Source organism: Protopterus annectens, chromosome 1.part2, assembly GCF_019279795.1.
Source record: "Protopterus annectens isolate FY-2018-M chromosome 1.part2, PAN1.0, whole genome shotgun sequence".
Classification (NCBI taxonomy): Eukaryota; Metazoa; Chordata; order Ceratodontiformes; family Protopteridae; genus Protopterus; species Protopterus annectens.
This window is the reverse complement of record NC_056727.1, coordinates 539,686,334-539,704,487: the sequence shown is the minus strand read 5'-3', so window position 1 is coordinate 539,704,487 and position 18,154 is coordinate 539,686,334. Positions and strand designations below refer to the sequence as shown.

The window sequence follows — 18,154 nt, the reverse complement described above, 5'->3', positions numbered from 1 at the left end:
GACTGTAAAAATATAGCAGAAATAAGGGAGACAGAGCTATGGAAAATGTTAAAAGAAACTATTTAGCAGGGTTAGTAAAGTTCAAACTGATACACAACAAGGAATGTAAACTTGTGAAGGAATAGGAGGAAGAAATGCAGGTAGGTAAGGGCAAAATAGAATACATGGATAACATTTGTGAGAATAGGACTAATGAATCTAAGCAACTCTACTCTATCTGCAATCCCAGAGGGCAGAAACTGTTAGCCAAAAGACATAAGCAAAAGGAAGAAGACAGAGACCAGAAATGAAATTCAGAGGCAGCAAGATAAAGAGAATAGCCTGGGATCATGAGTAGATATTGGAGATATTTAAAAGATTTTGTGAAAAACTGTATAAAGCAGAGGACTTGAAGTCAGGATAAGAAACAACTGGAAATATTCAGGGAAGAATTAAATAAGGCAATATAAGGGAAAGGACAATTACCATTGACGATCAATAGGTAAGAAATAAAAATGAGATGTACAATCAGTCAGCACGAAAATCTCCAGGGATTGATGGCATCCCTGAGGTAAGAAGCTCTTAAAGATTTAAAGGAATTGTTCAGCATTGTCATAAATGGGGACAAATGCCTGCATTTTGGAAAAAGGTAAAGGTGGCAGTTCTGCCATAAGATGGAAAGGAACCAGCAGACCAGTTTTAATACTGAACCATCATAATCCTTTGCTTATGTCAAGCCTGTCTAAAAGATTGGCAAAAACCTTCCCAAAATGGCAAACATGGATCCATGTAGATTTATGGAAGGGATACAGATATCTGATAACAGTAATAGCACTATGATACAGAAGGAAGCCAAATACAAGTATAACTTTAGTAGCAAAGTCCCCCACTCCAGGCTTCCAAGGTTTTCTGCTAGCTTACATTATTTCACTTACTTTTTAACAAGACATTAAAATATAATAGAAATGTTATAAAACAAATATACATATATAAAAGAAAAAATAATAAATAACAACTAAAATAACTATTTACAATGCTGCCTGCTATAAAACAAAGCTTTTTAAACAGAAAAATAAATGTGATAAGCAGTTGTTAGTTGATTATTAAAGTCTGTTTATCCAGCAGTTCTTTGAATGTCAACCATATATTATATGAAGAGGTGATTCTAGATGTTCCTGTCTTGATTGTGATAAGTTGAAGATGACAGACTTCAGTTGTCAAGTGTACAAATTTTGTCATAGTAGTTGTAGTCTGATCCTTCCAGTTCTTGGTGATGACTTTTCTTGCTAATGTTAAGATTCTCCATAAAAGAGGGTATTTTATTTTTGTGACACAAGTGGGAATAGGTGTATAAAATAAAATAAATCTATGCTGACCAAACATCTTATCATTAAAAACAAAAATTCATATTATCCCAATATGTTTTAAGTTTTATACAATCGTAAAACATATCATACCAGTCAGCTTTAACATTTACCTTTCATTTGACATATTTTCGGTACTCTTTGCTTTATGATTTTTTTTCAATAACATTTAGCATAACACAATTTAAGCTTTGGTCCAGACTCAGTAACACCTACACTAAGTGCACATTAAGTGTACATGATCTATATTCAAGAACATCCCTGCCACTTTTTTTTTTGCATTCTAGTCGCTCAGAAAGATTACATTAAGTCTATATGTAGTGTAAACTTTGTGGTAACCTTCACAAATCCCCCTCAGTATTTAAAGCTGCAAGAAAAACAGTACAAAAATAAACTTAGGAGGAAGAAGATGTGAGTTATGCTTGTGTTGTCTGTTCACTGTGTACACTAAGTGTAGGCTTTATTGAATCCCAGGGTCTTGATCCACTAATTATTGTCACAATACTCGACTTGTAAATAAGTTGTGACTCTCTGATCTCTATAAATTTGGTCCCTATGTTGCTTGAGGTACTGCTAGAAAGGGTACTGTTATGTGTCTGTGCCCTTCTGTGGAATATCTCAAGAGATTCAAGATTGATCACGACACTGTAGCTTAGTATTTTACTTTAAAAACCATGACTGTGCTGCTTATTGCGGAACTGTATTTGACATTAAAGTCTATACTTTGATACTGTCCAATTCCGAGAAAGGTAATTTCGATGACAAAACACCCTCATTACTTGTGAAAGGTAGCAACATGTCTAAATGTCTTAAAATGGTACTGATCAGCATATTTAAAGCAATTTGTAAGTTACTGATAGCCAAGGAAAGGAAAATAATATGTCCTAATATGTACACATCTGAAAATCGGAGGAGGACAACGGATAATAGAAAACTCAAAAAAAGCAGATTGCATAAAAGTTGGCTGTTCTATAAATATATATATATATATATATGTAAACATATATATTTATATATATATATATATATATATATATATATATATATATATATATGTGTGTGTGTGTGTGTGTGTGTGCGCGCGCGCGCTTTATATAAGAAAAGGTAGAATGAAACATGATTTATATAGTAAAATGTGTGGTAACCCAACAAAAATGGTGAAACAAAAAAAAAAGATCAGATTTGACCAGCTTTTAACATATATGAGAAATTTCATAAAGGAATTATATTGAGTTACTTCAAGTTCAGAATGGACAGATTTGTACACTGTTTCTTTAGTGGGGTAACAGACTGATCAGTCACAGCCCAGGATTTACCCAAGAAAGAAGAAAGTTTTATACATTAGAGTTAACATGAAACAGCTCCTAACATGGAACTTAGAAAGCAAACTATCAAATAATTCTTTGGAAGCTCGAAGCCTGCTCTAGATATGTAGATGACCTTCTAGTTCAATATCTAAAACAAGCCACAACTTCTCCCATTAGCATACTTATTAACATATCCATGACTGATCTTATGCCCCAGCTTTATGGAAAAATCTTTCATTACTCCGCTGCTTAAAGGAGGCAACTCTACAAAAGTCTCTAATTACTGTCCCATTTCTATCTTGTCTCATATCTCTAAGCTCTTTGAAAAAAATGTTCTTAACCATCTCCTCCACAATTTTACTTATTTATTTATTTGACATTTGTTTACCGGGATAGTCCAACTATGCTCCAAATACAGACATATGAAACAATTCAAGCATAGCACTCATATCTTACAGTATTATCATATAAGTTCAACTACAGACAATCATATGCCTTTCCATGCGTTGTACGATGAAGTGACTCGTTGACCTCAGTCTAATGCTGATAAGTTCTCTTCATTATTTTGATTTTGCTTCCCACCCTAAACTCCTACAGAAACTATCTACCCTTGCTAATTCATCCTTCTCTGTCTCCAGTGGTTCTCTAGCTACGTAGAAAACAGACAGAACTCAGTAAAATAGCAAGGTTCCCTCTCTCCTTATCGACCTAATGTTACTAGAGTACACCAAGCCTCAGTTCTTGGTCCCCTCCTCTTCAATGTATAACCTTCATAAGTCTTCCTGCTATGGTTCCCTAATACAATAAACAGATGACTGAACAATTATCTGCTCTTCTAATAGTCTGCCACACTTTCAACAAATAACTCAAGAAACTCTGTGACGACCTGGATTAGTAATGCCTATTTGTTTCTCAATCCCAAGAAAACCAACTACCTTTTTTACACCAAAACATCTTCTCTGTACAAAACACATCTCATGATTATTTCCCAAAGTAACACATTTATTGAAATAGCTCCACATAATAAACTTTTAGGTGTAATAATAAATTAAACTTTTGGGTGTGATAATAAATGAAAACCACAAATTTGATCTACATGCACAGAACAGTATAAAAATACATCAGAAACTCAGGATTCATTATAAGCATAAACAATTTCTAAACACATCCTCTAAATATACCCTTGCTATCACCCAGCTGTTAGCCTCACTTCGATATTTTGTGCCTATCCTCACCAACATACAAACCTCACTAAAAACAAAGCTGGAAAAGTGTCATAATAACAGTGTGAAATCTGCAACCAGTATAACATATACCAATCACTGCATAGATGTGCACTCTCTTAACTGGCTTGAACTTCCACAGTACCTCAGATACCTACAACTCATAAAGGACAGCAAAATCATTCATAAACTAGTAGCCTTCCCAGCCCTTACCTCTATATTTCACAGCTACATTTCCAAAAGATCCTGGAGATCAGAGAACAAACTCCTCCTGTCTTTGCACAAACCTACTAAATCTTCTAGACTAAACCTAACCCCCCTCCTCTTCCCTTACTACCTCCCACCTCTCTCTCTGCTAACTTTCATTCTCCTTTTTACGCACTGCTCTTTCTGTATGTCACTCTGCTTTTACTCCCTTTGCTTAAACTACACTCTACCTTCTACTACTTTTTCCTCAGCATATCTTATCCATCAATGGACAATGTGTTGCTAAAATTCATGCTTTTTTATATTGTAAAAATTATGTTTAATACCCCACCACTGCAATGGAAATGCTTAAACCTTATTGTAGAGTTTGTTTATGTTATGTAATTTTCTGCTTATGCTATGTAATTTCTGCTAGGGCTTTTCTCCATGGAAAATGGGTAGTTTTGGGCCCAGATGGATTTTCCAGATAAACAAATGTCAATAAATAATTATATCTATTCTATAACAAAAACTGTATTAATTTACAGAATAAAGATTCACAGCTGCAAAAAACTGAAATATGCACAATATACACATTTTTACATGAAAGGAATTTAGAATTTGTTAATTATTATACAGTAATAAGAGATACTTTGTGGTTTCCATTCTATCTTATTCCTACAACACTTGTAAAAGAGTGGATTAATAAGGGAGTAGAAAAACTGAGAACTATAAATAAGAAATGGACACATGGAACATTGTACAATGAGGCTGTAGAATTAGTAAATAAGGTTGTCTGCAGTATACAGATTACAGTGTTAAAGTTTGTGAACACATGCTGTGGAAGGCGATACGGGTAAATTTGTTTTAAGTTACAGGTGAATGTTTGAAACAGGTGCAGGAGGTTGTCTTTTATAAGAAATTTAAAAGTTTTCCAGTGCCTTCTGTGTTAGAGCAATTTGAAACTTAGACTTTTTTCCAAGTATAAACTACATTTTTATAAAATATCTCTTACCATATCCATCTCAAAGCTGAAGGATTTGGAGTAACATCAAATAACTGTGTGGAATTGGGCACATTTTTCTACTAGTGACTCCCCATCTCTGTTTCTTCTCACTTTTCAAAAACACATGGATTAAAACTGAATATGCTAAACTGTTCACATGCCTTTTGTTTACCTTGCTGGAATAGGTACACAGCGGGCTAACAAATAAACACATTAAAACCAGTTAAAATGTCTTTAGTACAGCATTTTAACATGATGCTCAAACATTAAAAAATACCTCACTTCCTAATATGGGACTACACTTACCCACAGAAACTATGGTGTCATACTTCTGTACCATCACTTCCCTGTGAAGCATCTTGTCTTGTTTTCTTAACATCTTCCATTCCTCTTCTGAGAAACTGACAGCATCATCACCAAATGACTTTGGTACCTGAAAATGATATGCAATGTGTGTCATCCTTTTATCAATATACAACAGCTTTTCAAAATAAACCATTAGACTTTGGTACAATGGTATTGTGAATGTGGGACTAATGGCTATCTTTTCACAGTCTTTTCTAAGTTCCTCTAACCAGCTCTTAAATTATCCTGCCATACTCTGTAAGACTGTTGATTAACTTCTTTTTAATAACATATTAATTTCTCAATTCCACCAAAACTTTGCCCTAAACCACTTTATTCGGTAAGAAGAACCAACGTATCCCGCTTGAGTAATCATTTGCTTTCCTTGCAGACAAACTTCTTCAGCCCTGTATTGATTGTGGTCCTCTGGGTGATATATATATATATATATAGTTCCCTATCAGAAGCCTGAAACACTATAAGCCTGAAAATTAAAATCCTGAAAACTATAGACTGAAAGTTCAAAATCCTGAAAGACCAAAATCCTGAAACTCAAAATCCTGAAAACACAAATAATGCTAATATGTCACTATAAAGACACTAATATCTACCAACTGACCCTGACCCTGACCATAACCCTAACCCTAAGGTCCATCACTATCGCACACTCACCTGACCCGCGCCCTAACCCTAACTCACTTAAACCGCCCCTAACCCCAATATTTGTCACTATTGCATACATGCCTAACCTGCGCCCCCTAACTCACTTAAACCGCTAACCCTAACATAAAACCAACTGCTCACTTACCTGAACCCAACATGACCCAACACCACAGGGCTAACAATAGCAAAGCCACAATGACGTCAGTATGTCCATTTTGTGTTTTCAGGATTTTGAGTTTCAGGATTTTGGTCTTTCAGGATTTTGAACTTTCAGTCTATAGTTTTCAGGATTTTGATTTTCAGGCTTATAGTGTTTCAGGCTTCTGATAGGGAACCATATATATATATATATATATATATATATATATATATATATATATATATATATATATATATATATATATATATATATATATATATATATATAGGACATCTATAGTTATATTATAAATATATATATATATATATATATATATATATATATATATATATATACCCTATATATATATATATATATATATATATATATATATATATATATATATATCAGGACATCTATATTTCTATTATAAAATCTATCTATACAGTTACAGCTGACTTGCTTGCTATATGTGCAATGCAAATGAGTGGCTGTAAGAAGTGAGTAAAAGACCGTTTGTGCGAACACTAAGTTGGGTGGGTTCCGGTTGGCCAGCAACAGTAAGTGATGGGGTAGGGAGTTTGTGTGCAAGTGTTTGTCGTTTTAGGGTTAGGGTAGGGTAAGGGTTAGGTAAAGTGATAGATTTAGTGCGTGTGTGTGCATTTCTATGTACATATATATATATATATATATATATATATATATATATATATATATATATATATTACTATTCCCTATTACTATTCCGTACTATTCACTATTTTCACCAACAGACTACACTCCTCCACACTGCATGCATCACTTATACAGTACGCAGATAACTCCACCTTAATCTGCTCAGCCCCATCCCTAACCACTCTTCAAAATCTTACCCAGGAATCCTTTAACTCCATTGAAAAATGGATTACTGATATCCAACTGATTCTTAACCCCAACAAGACCAAATTACTCCTATTCACCCCAAACAAATACAGACCCACACCCCATTCCTTCACAATCACTTCCAAAAATGGCACCACAATTTCCCCCTCCCTCCATACAAAACTTCTTGGCATTGAAATAGATAAAGATCTTCACTTCGATGTCCATATCTCTCAAACCATTAAGAAAATACATAAAAAATGAGGAACCCTGTATAAACACAAACACTTCCTAACAGACCAAGCACGGGTCACCCTAGCCCAAACCCACCTTCTGTCTACCCTAATGTATGCATCTCCAATCCTAACCCACATTAGGAAAAAAGATATGAACAAACTAGAGTCGTGTTACAATAAAATTGCTAAATTCGCCAATAACTCTGCTTTTCGTAGCCATCATTGCCTTGTTCTAAAAGAACTACAGTGGTTAGAACTTCCTCATTTAATTAGTTACCACCAACTAGTCCTCACCTATAACATCCTAAAGAATCCCCACAAGACTCCAGCCCTGAACCAACTACTTAACCAATACTCAGAAAACCGTCCACTCCGCTCATCCAACAAAACCCTTTTGCGTATAACTCAAGCCAACAACACTGCAGGTAAAGCTGTTTTCTCTCATACCATAGCAAAAATGTGGAATAACCTCACCCAGAATATTTCCTCAGCACCTTCTATCTCACTCTTCAAAACATCACTCAAATCACACCTCTTGCATTCCTGGCTCTGTCCTTACATCACATAAATGCTTCCCTGCTCTCCTCAAATACTTCCTACCTTCCTCTATACTCTGCTTAATGTCTCTATATTACAGAACTCCTCAAAACTGCCATACAGGGCCTTCCTCTGGTCACACTTAAACTTGCTTAGCACAAATATTGTCTTTTATACTGTCATATGTGATGTCGCTGATGATTGTATTGTACAATGGAGTCCTTTTTGTTTAGTTGGAACAAACCACTTTAATCATGTTCTTCTTGCATGAAATATCTTGTATTGTAAAAATTTCCACTGTACATATAGTTTAATAGTGGAGCTTTTCTCCCCGGGACTCCGCTGTAAATGGACCTTGCTCCAGTCGGACTTTCCCGGTCAACAAATGTAAAATAAATAAATAAATAAATTATATTTAATAGACAGAGAGATAGATATAAAACTCAAAATTCATATGGTCGAAACAATATGGTTGAGCTTTTGAGAACTCAAAAAAAAAACTATGGTTGTTCAAGGGGGTAAAGCCTCTATGCACCCCCAGCCCCCCATCCCCTGCAACTTATATATACCACCAATGACATCGCACTATAGCAGGGAAAAAGGTTCATTCCCCTTTGAAGCAGTTCCATGTAGACTGCGGTAAAGCGAGGATCAGGGAACTTACCCATTTCCTCACTGTAGTGGGGTCTCAAAGGTGATATATATATTTTGCAGGGGGTGTGAAGGGTGCCTCTACCCAAACAATATCTATGTGAAAGAGTCATTCCAACATTTACTCCTGCCTATGATCTTTCACATTTTTTTTTAACTTTGCTTCTTTATTAGTAAAGACATGCACTGCATTTGCCTTACTCTATGTCTCTGCTCAACTAGTGAATGCCTTCTCTACATTCAGATTCTACCAATGAAATCAACAAAATACACAGAGCTATGCATGTTTTCAAAGATAAAAATGCAACCTTTAGAAATAGGAGCAATTGCTCCAAATCAACAGCTATATATATATATATATATATATGTATATATATATATATATATATATATATATATATATATATATATATTAGGATGGTGCAGTGGTAGCATTGTCGCCTCCCAGCAAGAGGTTCTCCAGTTCGATTCTTGGCTGGGGTGCCTTCTGTGCAGAGTCTGCAAGTCCTCCCTGCATTCATGTGGATTTCCTCTGGGTAGTCCGGTTTCCTCCCATGTTACAAAGACATGCATCTGGAGCATTTCTCCTCAGGCCTCCCCTGAAAATTGGCTTCATTCCAAGTTGGACTTTCCCAGTTAACAAATGTTAAAATAAATAAAAAAAAATATACAAGCATTACTTAACACAATGCTAATGGTAGCCATGCTAATGCACACGTAACTGCATGTAGCCACATTAAAAGACCTTGGTATTATTTTCAGTCTATTTCCCTTGCAAATGTGAAACAACATCTATGCATTCTGGGAAACAGTAATTTTTAATTAGCTATTTAAAAAAGCTTTCCCTTAACTATCAAATTAACTAATTCTATCACTGTTTATTAGATGACTTCTAACACTAGCTGTTGGGATGCTGTTCCCTTTCCTCATTATTTCCATTTCTTATTTTAGTTTCCGTTTATACTAAGCTAGACACTGTTGCCTTTTTAAAGGTTATTTACTTGGAGATCCGCAGAAAAAGTCGCAATGTACAGTCTAGACAATTTATGACTGCATTCTTCCTTATTTTGAATGCACCAACACAATTCTCTCAATCTGTTTTGGCTCAGTCAGTCAGAATTACACATTTTTACTGAGCCCATCCTATTCCTGATGTCTGCTTCTCTTCAGCTAAGACACTGATAACTTTACAGATGTATTGTAAACTACTGAATAATATATTTTCATATACCGTTTCATTTATAAGCCGTACAACTTGAAAAAGCAGTCCTAGTTGGTGAACCAACATATGGTAATCTACTCACTTCCCCAATGAGGTTATTAATACCTTTGCATTTTTCCTTTAAATTAGTCAATAATCCACTTCCAGCCTAATCCTGCAAAAGGCTACAAAATGCACAGTTTTGTTTTTCCCTTGCTTTCTATTTTTTTTATAATGCATACTGTATAAATCCTAAATTAATCTACATTAAAAAAAGAAATCTTTCCTTATTATTACTACTCAGTTTCATACAACTGTGATGTGTGTAACATGTTCCATGACAACAATCTTCAAGGACAGAAATACTTTACATAGTACAGACAAAACTTTGGAGTTCAGTGAACACAGATTTATTCCAGCTCTATGAACCTGAAGACCTCACTAGCATAGAATATTACTCTATATATACCAAAGAGATTACCTTAACAGACACTATAAGGAGTAGGCAAATTGATGTTTTCATATCTGCCATTGTGCACAATTCAAAAGTAAAGACATGAAGACATTTGTATGAGTTAGGAATACTGCAACAGTGTAGGACATCATCTGTTGTGGTAAGTTCTTAATCAACTGTGCTTTACTGCTGTCCAGGAGGGATAGTTCCTCAAGACCAGTCTTGGATCTTTCTTTTCTCCACACCCTTCTACTGTTTCCCAGCTTCAAGACATTAACATTTAGGCGTTTGATTCCCACACTTCTACCTCAAGCCGTTTTTGGTCTCCCTGGATTTGAAGATGACTTATCTTCGCATTCTAATTCATCCAATTTTCAGGAAGTTTTTGAGATTGTCTTTGTATTCCTCTTATTAACTGTTCTCTGCTCTGCCCTTTGGTCTTTCTGTGGCCCAGTGGTTATTTACCAAATGCCTAGCTCCTATCATAGCATTTTGCAGACTTCACGCCATTCAGATATTCTCATATCTGGATTTGTTTGTTTAATTTAACTGTGGAGGCTGCCCACTAAAGTGTGCTAGCCTGTGTAACTAATTTATCACTGTTTCTGCATTTTCTGTGTGTTTCTACAAAAAAAAACAAAAAAATAATCCTTGTTTTCCCGCCTTCCTCGACTAGTTTAGACCAGTTTACAGGCATTGCTGTATTCTGGGCTGTGGTGTAGTTCCTGTGTTGTCCATTACCTTACTTGGATAGAAGGAAGTTTCTTTGCTCACCAGTGGGAGTGGGGAGCCTTGAGCAGCCTACCTGTCCTTGGGGGAAGTGACCTCAGCACAGGAAGCTGTAGTAATTGGTTGTTTGGGACCATTTACAGCTCTTTTGTAGTTCACTGTTTAAAATCCGCGTTTGCACGGCTTTGCGCGGTTGTGCATATAGCGCAGCGCCGGTTAAACAAGGTTAAACTTTTTCTGGCTCCGCCAAGTCTGTTCTTCAAATTTTCCCTTAAGGAAGCTCTACTCTTAGTATAACCAGACTACTCACTGTATTATAAGCCTAGCACTTGTTCTCAATACTTCTCTACTAAGTAAGAACTCTTGTACTAAGTAAAGCACTACATCTACTTACCACCCCTGTGAATACCCACTTCCCTTAAAGGTATACCACTCCCTTATACTGTTCTAGCATGTCGAGTGGTAGATTACTGGCGTCTCCAGTTCAGCTGGTCAATCTGGGCATCTTGAGACAATGCTACAATTGTCTCATGTACACAGACAACCCTCTCCTCCTCCCAACAAACACAAATACATGTGAGAGATGCAACTATATAGCCAAACTGGAGGCTGAACTCTCTCAACTCAGGACTGGCATGACCAGACAGGAGGAGATGGCAACCACACACACGACAATCTCAGTCCCACATAGACCTACCACAACTGCAAACCAAACACATAAAAACACAAAGACATACTCGGAGGCTCTAATAAAAAACTTACCAAAACAACAGAGGCTCCCAAAGCAGACATCCAAAAATCCACCACCTCAAAACAAAACACATGCAACACATACTTCAATAAATCAGTGTGTCAACCAATCGCAGCCCTTAAGGCCAAACACCTTGCCTGATACACTAGTAATAGGTGACTCCATAGTCAGACACACTGATGTCCCACTGACCAGGCTGAACAAGGAGAAGGTGACTGTGAGATGTCTATTGGGAGCTAGGATCCGCCACATAACACACACACTCAGGTCACCCCAAAGCAAGTACAAATATGACTCCATCATTGTCCATGCTGGTGTGAATGACCTGAGACGTACCTCCCTGGACTACATGAAAAGAGACATAGAGGAGCTCTCCGATTATGTAGCCCAGGCTGGTATGACCCTGACCCTGAGCAGCATCTTGCCCTCACCAAGAATGATACCACAATACAAAGACAAGATGATCAGCTTTAACAATTGGCTCAAGTACTGGTGTCATTCTAAGGGGATCCAATGTCTGTCTGCCTGGGATGATATGTTGGACAAGCCATGCTGCTCAAGGGATGGCTTACACCTGTCACCACTGGGCATCCGGATATTGGCTAAGGCTCTTGCCACCCCCATAGTGCCTTTTTTAGGCAAGGCTCAAAAGACAAACCTACCTCCTTAGAAAACAAAAATGGAAAAAACTAAGGGTAATGCTGCTCAATGCCAGAAGTCTAAATCTCAAGATGCAGGCACTTGATGCACTCCTCAGCATGGAGAACATCGATGTCTGTGCAGTAACTGAAACCTGGTTCAAGGCTCCTGAGAGCACCCCAGCGCTACCAGGCTATACCTCGTATCATGCTTTTCGACCCCAAAACCTGGGCCAAACCACAAAGGGAGGGGGAGTGTCCATATTCATAAAGGACACCCACACCTCCAGGTTAGTAGCAACACATGAAGCATCAGAGACCATACAGGTGCAACTAACCATAGGCAAAACTGCTATACAACTGGTAGCATGTTACAGACCACCCTCCCAATCTCAAGAACCCCACTCAGCCTTCCTGAAGACATTGGAGGATATGAATGTATCACAAAATACCATCATACTGGGAGACTTCAACTAACCAAACATAGATTGGGTACATTATTCTAGCCCTAATACCCTAGCCCAAAGGTTCCTGGAATTCATAAATTCAAATGCACTGGAACAACTAGTCACCTCTCCCATTAGGGGAGATAATATACTAGACCTGATCATTACAAACATGGGGACAAAATGCTCCACACCGGAAGTATACCCTTCACTAGTGAGATCTGACCACAAACTAATCACCCTGGATATACATATCCCACCTCCACCCCCAGCACAAAAGACCACAGTGAAAAACTTCTCAAAAGCAGACTTCAATCTTCTTAAGACTGAGATGGTATCCTTTAAGCCCACTGTGCCAGTGGATACCACATCCCACAATGCCAAATCCTTCACAAATGCTTGTTATGGACATCTCCAAGAATGCATGGATCACGCAATCCCAAACAAATCCAAGTCCCTCTCCACCAAATGTAAGCGTCCATTCTGGTGGACCTCAGCCATAAACAAATTGTATAACAAAAGAAGGAAGCTACTGCACGTCAGAGCAAAATCCCATGAAGGGAAGACATCTCTGATCAACATTAGCAGAAAACTACGTTCTCTCATAAAAACATCCAAGGCAAACTTTGAGAGAAAAATCACTAAGGACACTAAAGATAACCACAAAGCCTTCTTCAGCTATGATAGAAACCTGGGTGGAAACCCTCAGATATGCTCAGAGATGGTTCAAAACAAAAAAAATACACTGAACCCACAGATATTGCTAACAATCTGTCTGACCGGTTCAGTGCAAATTTCTCCCCTCCTTCACCCCCAAAAGAAGAAATACTTATCCCAGCTGAATGTAATCTCCCTGTCATCTCAGATGTCCAAGTGAGAACCGCCCTAAACAAAGCCAAAAACACAGCATCAATGGGACCTGACAGTATCCCGGGGTGCGTGTTACGTGAACTCCAAGAGGAGCTAAACCCACACATAAAAATGCTATTTAACCTTATCCTTACTTCGGTATATCTACCTGCACACTGGTGTACAGCAACAGTGGTCCCACTCCACAAGGGGCGTGCCTCTACAGACCCTGGAAACTACCACCCCATAAGCTTGACTAGCCTGGTCTGCAAAGCTATGGAAAGAATCATTATGGAACTCATAAACAGAGACATAGGGGACCTACAGACGCTTGACCCCACCCAGTTCGGCTTTGTAAAGGGCAGATCCTGCCTTTTAAACCTGGTTGACTTTTTCAAAACAGTCACTAGAGCCATTGATGAGGGCAAAGCAGTCCATACAGCATACCTGGACTTGGCTAAGGCCTTGACACAATACCCCACTCAGGCATCATAGATAAGCTAAACAGCTTAAAAGTAAACCCTTATGTCACTAGATGGGTTGCAAACTGGCTAAAGGACATAACCCATAAAGTTAAAATTGCTGGAGCAATGTCAGACTCAAAGCCAGTCACAAGTGGTGTCCCACAGGGATCTGTCCTGGGACCCCTCTTGTTCGGCATTTATTTCTCAGATGTTAAAGCAAACATGGGAGGGCTGAGGCTGACAAAGTTCGCAGATGACTGCAAACTAGGTGCCATAGTCGATACACCAGCAGATACACACATCCTACAAAAAGGCCTCACTGAAACGGACAACTGGTGCCATAGTCACGGCTTTAAACTAAATGCCAAAAAATGTATAGTTATCCCTTTTGGAAAAAACAAAGTACCCACAAATTATCACATAGACAGCAACTCACTGAGTATGGAAAAAGTAATCAGAGACCTAGGGACCCAAGCAGACAGAGACCTCTCATTTGACACCCACGTTGCCAAAGTGGTTAGAAAAACATTCTACCTTGCACACCTCATCATAAAGGGTTTCACATCCAGATCCAAGGATGTCATTGTACCGCTATATTCCTCCCTCATCAGACCCATGATTGAGTACAATGCCCCATTTGGTATGTACCTCACCCGGCACTTGCAACAGCTGGAGAGACCACAAAAGTACCTCACCAAAAGGATCAAGGGTCTCCAACATATGTCTTATTCTGCCAGACTAAAGAAACTTCAGATCTATTCAGTAGCATACCGCCTGCTCAGAGGTGATCTCTGCCTGACGTACAAGGCCATGTCCAATCAGGATCTGATGGACATGCTCCACCTCAAAAATCCAAATCCATCAGGACCACGAGAGCTAAAGACTTAAACCTCGGCACAAGTATGAATAGGACATGCTGGAGGGATAGATTCATAACCCAGAGGCTTCCCATGCTTTGGAACAGGATCCCAGTTCGTATTAGGCAGAGCCCCTCACTGACTCTCTTCAAGAGAAATCTTGATGAGTGGATGGGAGATCGTAAGTTTACCCCAGGGGTCACATCTGTGTCACTGCTAGACAGGGGCACAGTAAACTAATTCTATTATATAAGGGGACCTTCACTGTGTCACTACTAGACAGAGGCACAGTATTCTAGATTTATTCTGTATATTTTTGTACCATTTCATGGGGTGGCAAAAGCCACATCACTATGGCTAGGCTTACAAATGCCCCAGGGCAGATAGCCTAGTACTATACTATGAAACTATGAAACTATGGATAACCTTCTGATTTAAACTTCTTCATCTTGTCTAAAAGACCTCTGCTTTACTCCTTGCATCGTCTTTGCAGTCTTGGATTGATTTTAAAATTAAAAAAAAATGCTTCTGCTGTCCTGTTGAGATCAGATGTTCTTGGGCTGTACTATTCACAGTTTCTCTATGACAACCTTCCTTCTTACAGCCAAGGTTCTGTCTCTCTCAGATTTCTTTCGGACCCTTCTTCAGTTGCACCTTATCTCGGTAACCAAGACTTTAAGAGTCCGGGGGTTCATGGCATCCACTGTTCTTATGATTCCGCATGCCAGACTCAATATGCAGAAGTTGCAGTGATGTCTCAGGCTCAAACATCACCATCCATTAGACCTCCAGATTCTTCTCATGCCTTGCCTATGGAAGGCATTTCAGTGGTGAATCAACCAGATTTTCCTCAGTTTGGGACTGCCTTTTCTAATTCTTTGCCCAGCTCAGGAGATGCATACATACATATTTAGACCTACTGGAAAAGAAAATAAGGGACTGAGAAATTCAAGGATATAATTAGTATGGTAATCAGAAGAAGTTGGCTTTATTTTCAGGTATTTTGAACTTGGTAAGTCCAGAAAAGGACATTTTTGTGTTGGTGTACATTTTGAGATAGTTTCAAGCCTTTTTGTGATGTACTTTTAAAGAAGATAAACCATTGACTACAGTGGTAATTTATGTACCCATGCATAAATCGGTCTAGCAGTATTTATTGGGATATGAAAAGTTGAAGTATTTAGGTGTATTGATTAAAAATGAGTCTGTTTTTGCATCCAAGGATATATGAGAAGAGACAAAAGGAAAGACAATGCAAAAGAATGAACAAGTGGAACCTCTTATTTCTGGATAAGGATAGTAAGATACAAGCAATGAAAACGTTTAGTTCTTTTAGTTTTGTTTACAGGTCAAGCATATTTTTTTATGAACCAGAGGAAATGTGGACAAAGAGTTGAAGGAATTCACGTGAGAGGACAGGAGGGTGAGAGTTTAGTGAGATAATTTGATCCTCCCAATAAAACATGCCCGGTTTAGGATTACCTGATTTGTATGGATTTTTTAGACCTATGCATTTAATGCTCATATACATAACAGAAGCAGAATGTTGTAAGGCAAAGTGGAAAGATAGATGATGGGGATCTAGAAATAAGAATCAAGTAAGATTCTGAATACAGATCCTTAAGGAGAATAACAGCAACTATACAGAATATATTCCTTAAAGCGGCAAGATAGTTTTCTAAGAACTACGTTAACATAGGAATGGAGAAAAGAGATTTTGCCAGTGGGGATGGTTGTGGGTAGTGGTACAGAAATCAGGCAAGAAGGAACTGGAATTTACTTGAGAAAACTGACAAAGGAACCAAGATGATGGAAGCAAATAAGTAGAGGGGGATGAGGACAAGCAGATACTTGGACTGCAGGTTAGAGATTGCCTTCCCTACTACGGACTGAAATCAGAGTTTTCGGCAAAGAGAAAGGGATAGGGAAGTCCTAAGTTAAAGACCAGCTCTGGTAGTGTTTATTTGAGTGTAGGGCAGAACGTGCTGTTAAAAAGAGGATAATTAGTAGGACACGTAAAATATTGCATGATAACGATACTGCTCGATCAGGGGAGGTTAGAAAAGATCGGGAGGAGAATGGAAAATGTACACAAGAACAGGTCCAACATGCCCTTAACTGGATAACGAGACAGTTTTCTATATCTAGACACTGAAAAAAACGTATGACAAACAGCAGTTATATTAATCGTGGGGATTGTTATTTTGCAAGTTTTGAAAATAGGGGTATTTCATTATGGAATCCTAATACCAAACCAACTCATTTACAAACACAACATTTTTCAAAATCATCTTACTATCACTTCTCCTAATGGCAAAGACTTAAACAGTAATGAGCAGAAGGAACAACAACCAGTGAAAATAAAACTTTTTTTTCTCTCTAGCGCCTCGGCTCAACAAAAGCCTTCAAGGAGTTTTGGTTGAGCCGAGGCGCTAGAGAGAAAAAGAGAGAAAATAAAGTTTTATTTTCACTGGTTGTTCCTTTTGGTGGTGTTCCAGATCGTAATCCAGTTCGTACTACAGTTTGGTGTTGCATAGAGTAATGAGCAGAAAACTGCAAGACAACTTAACAATGTTTACATCTCTATTCATATGGGAAATTCAGTGCACCATAAAGGTAACTCTACAAAGAGGTTCACTAAGTCAATAATATTACTAGTTGACTTATAGAACAGCAACAAGAAGACAGAGCGACAAAAGAGTCAGCCCCATAAAACCTTAAGAACTGGATGAGCACATAAACCATGATTTGATACCGTGCAAGTAGATGCTCAGATAAATAGAAGAAATTAAAGACATTTAAGACAAGGACATCCAAAGTCCAGTTTAATGATGGCTGAGAAAATATAGAACCAGAAGTACAAAGATGTACAACAGTTATGTGAAACAGTAGCCTTACAAAAAGATGTTTCTGTTGTGATTTCAAAAGTATCACAATTATCACCACTATTCCAAAAGGAAGACCACAAACCAGGTAGCACACTTCTAGTGAGCATCACAGATTTGTAAGAACAGTGAAGAAACCAGACAGATATATGGACACTTTGAGAGCTAATAACAACACAAAAAATGAAAACTGCATTCATTGAAATGTCTAATATGGGTCCACTTTGTAATTTTGAAAGCCCAAAATCTCATTTCAAAATACCAATCCCAGAAACCTGAGATTTTGGAATCTTGAAATTACCAAGTAAAAAAAAAAAAAAACAATAAAAACACTAAAAACTGTTTTTGCAGGGGGCAAGCCCCCCCTGCACCCCCCACACCCC

At 38.0% G+C, this 18,154-nt stretch overlaps 1 protein-coding gene across 1 annotated transcript in view; it reads right to left on the bottom strand.

The window, feature by feature from the left end:
* The window catches only part of LOC122792380 (zinc finger protein 84-like), a 400,930-nt gene that overhangs the window by 339,281 nt on the left and 43,495 nt on the right, over nucleotides 1–18,154 (bottom strand). Inside the window, exon 4 of the mRNA XM_044060166.1 lies at nucleotides 5,372–5,498. Coding sequence (XP_043916101.1) covers nucleotides 5,372–5,498 — 127 coding nt within the window. The remainder of the gene's footprint in view (nucleotides 1–5,371; nucleotides 5,499–18,154) is intronic.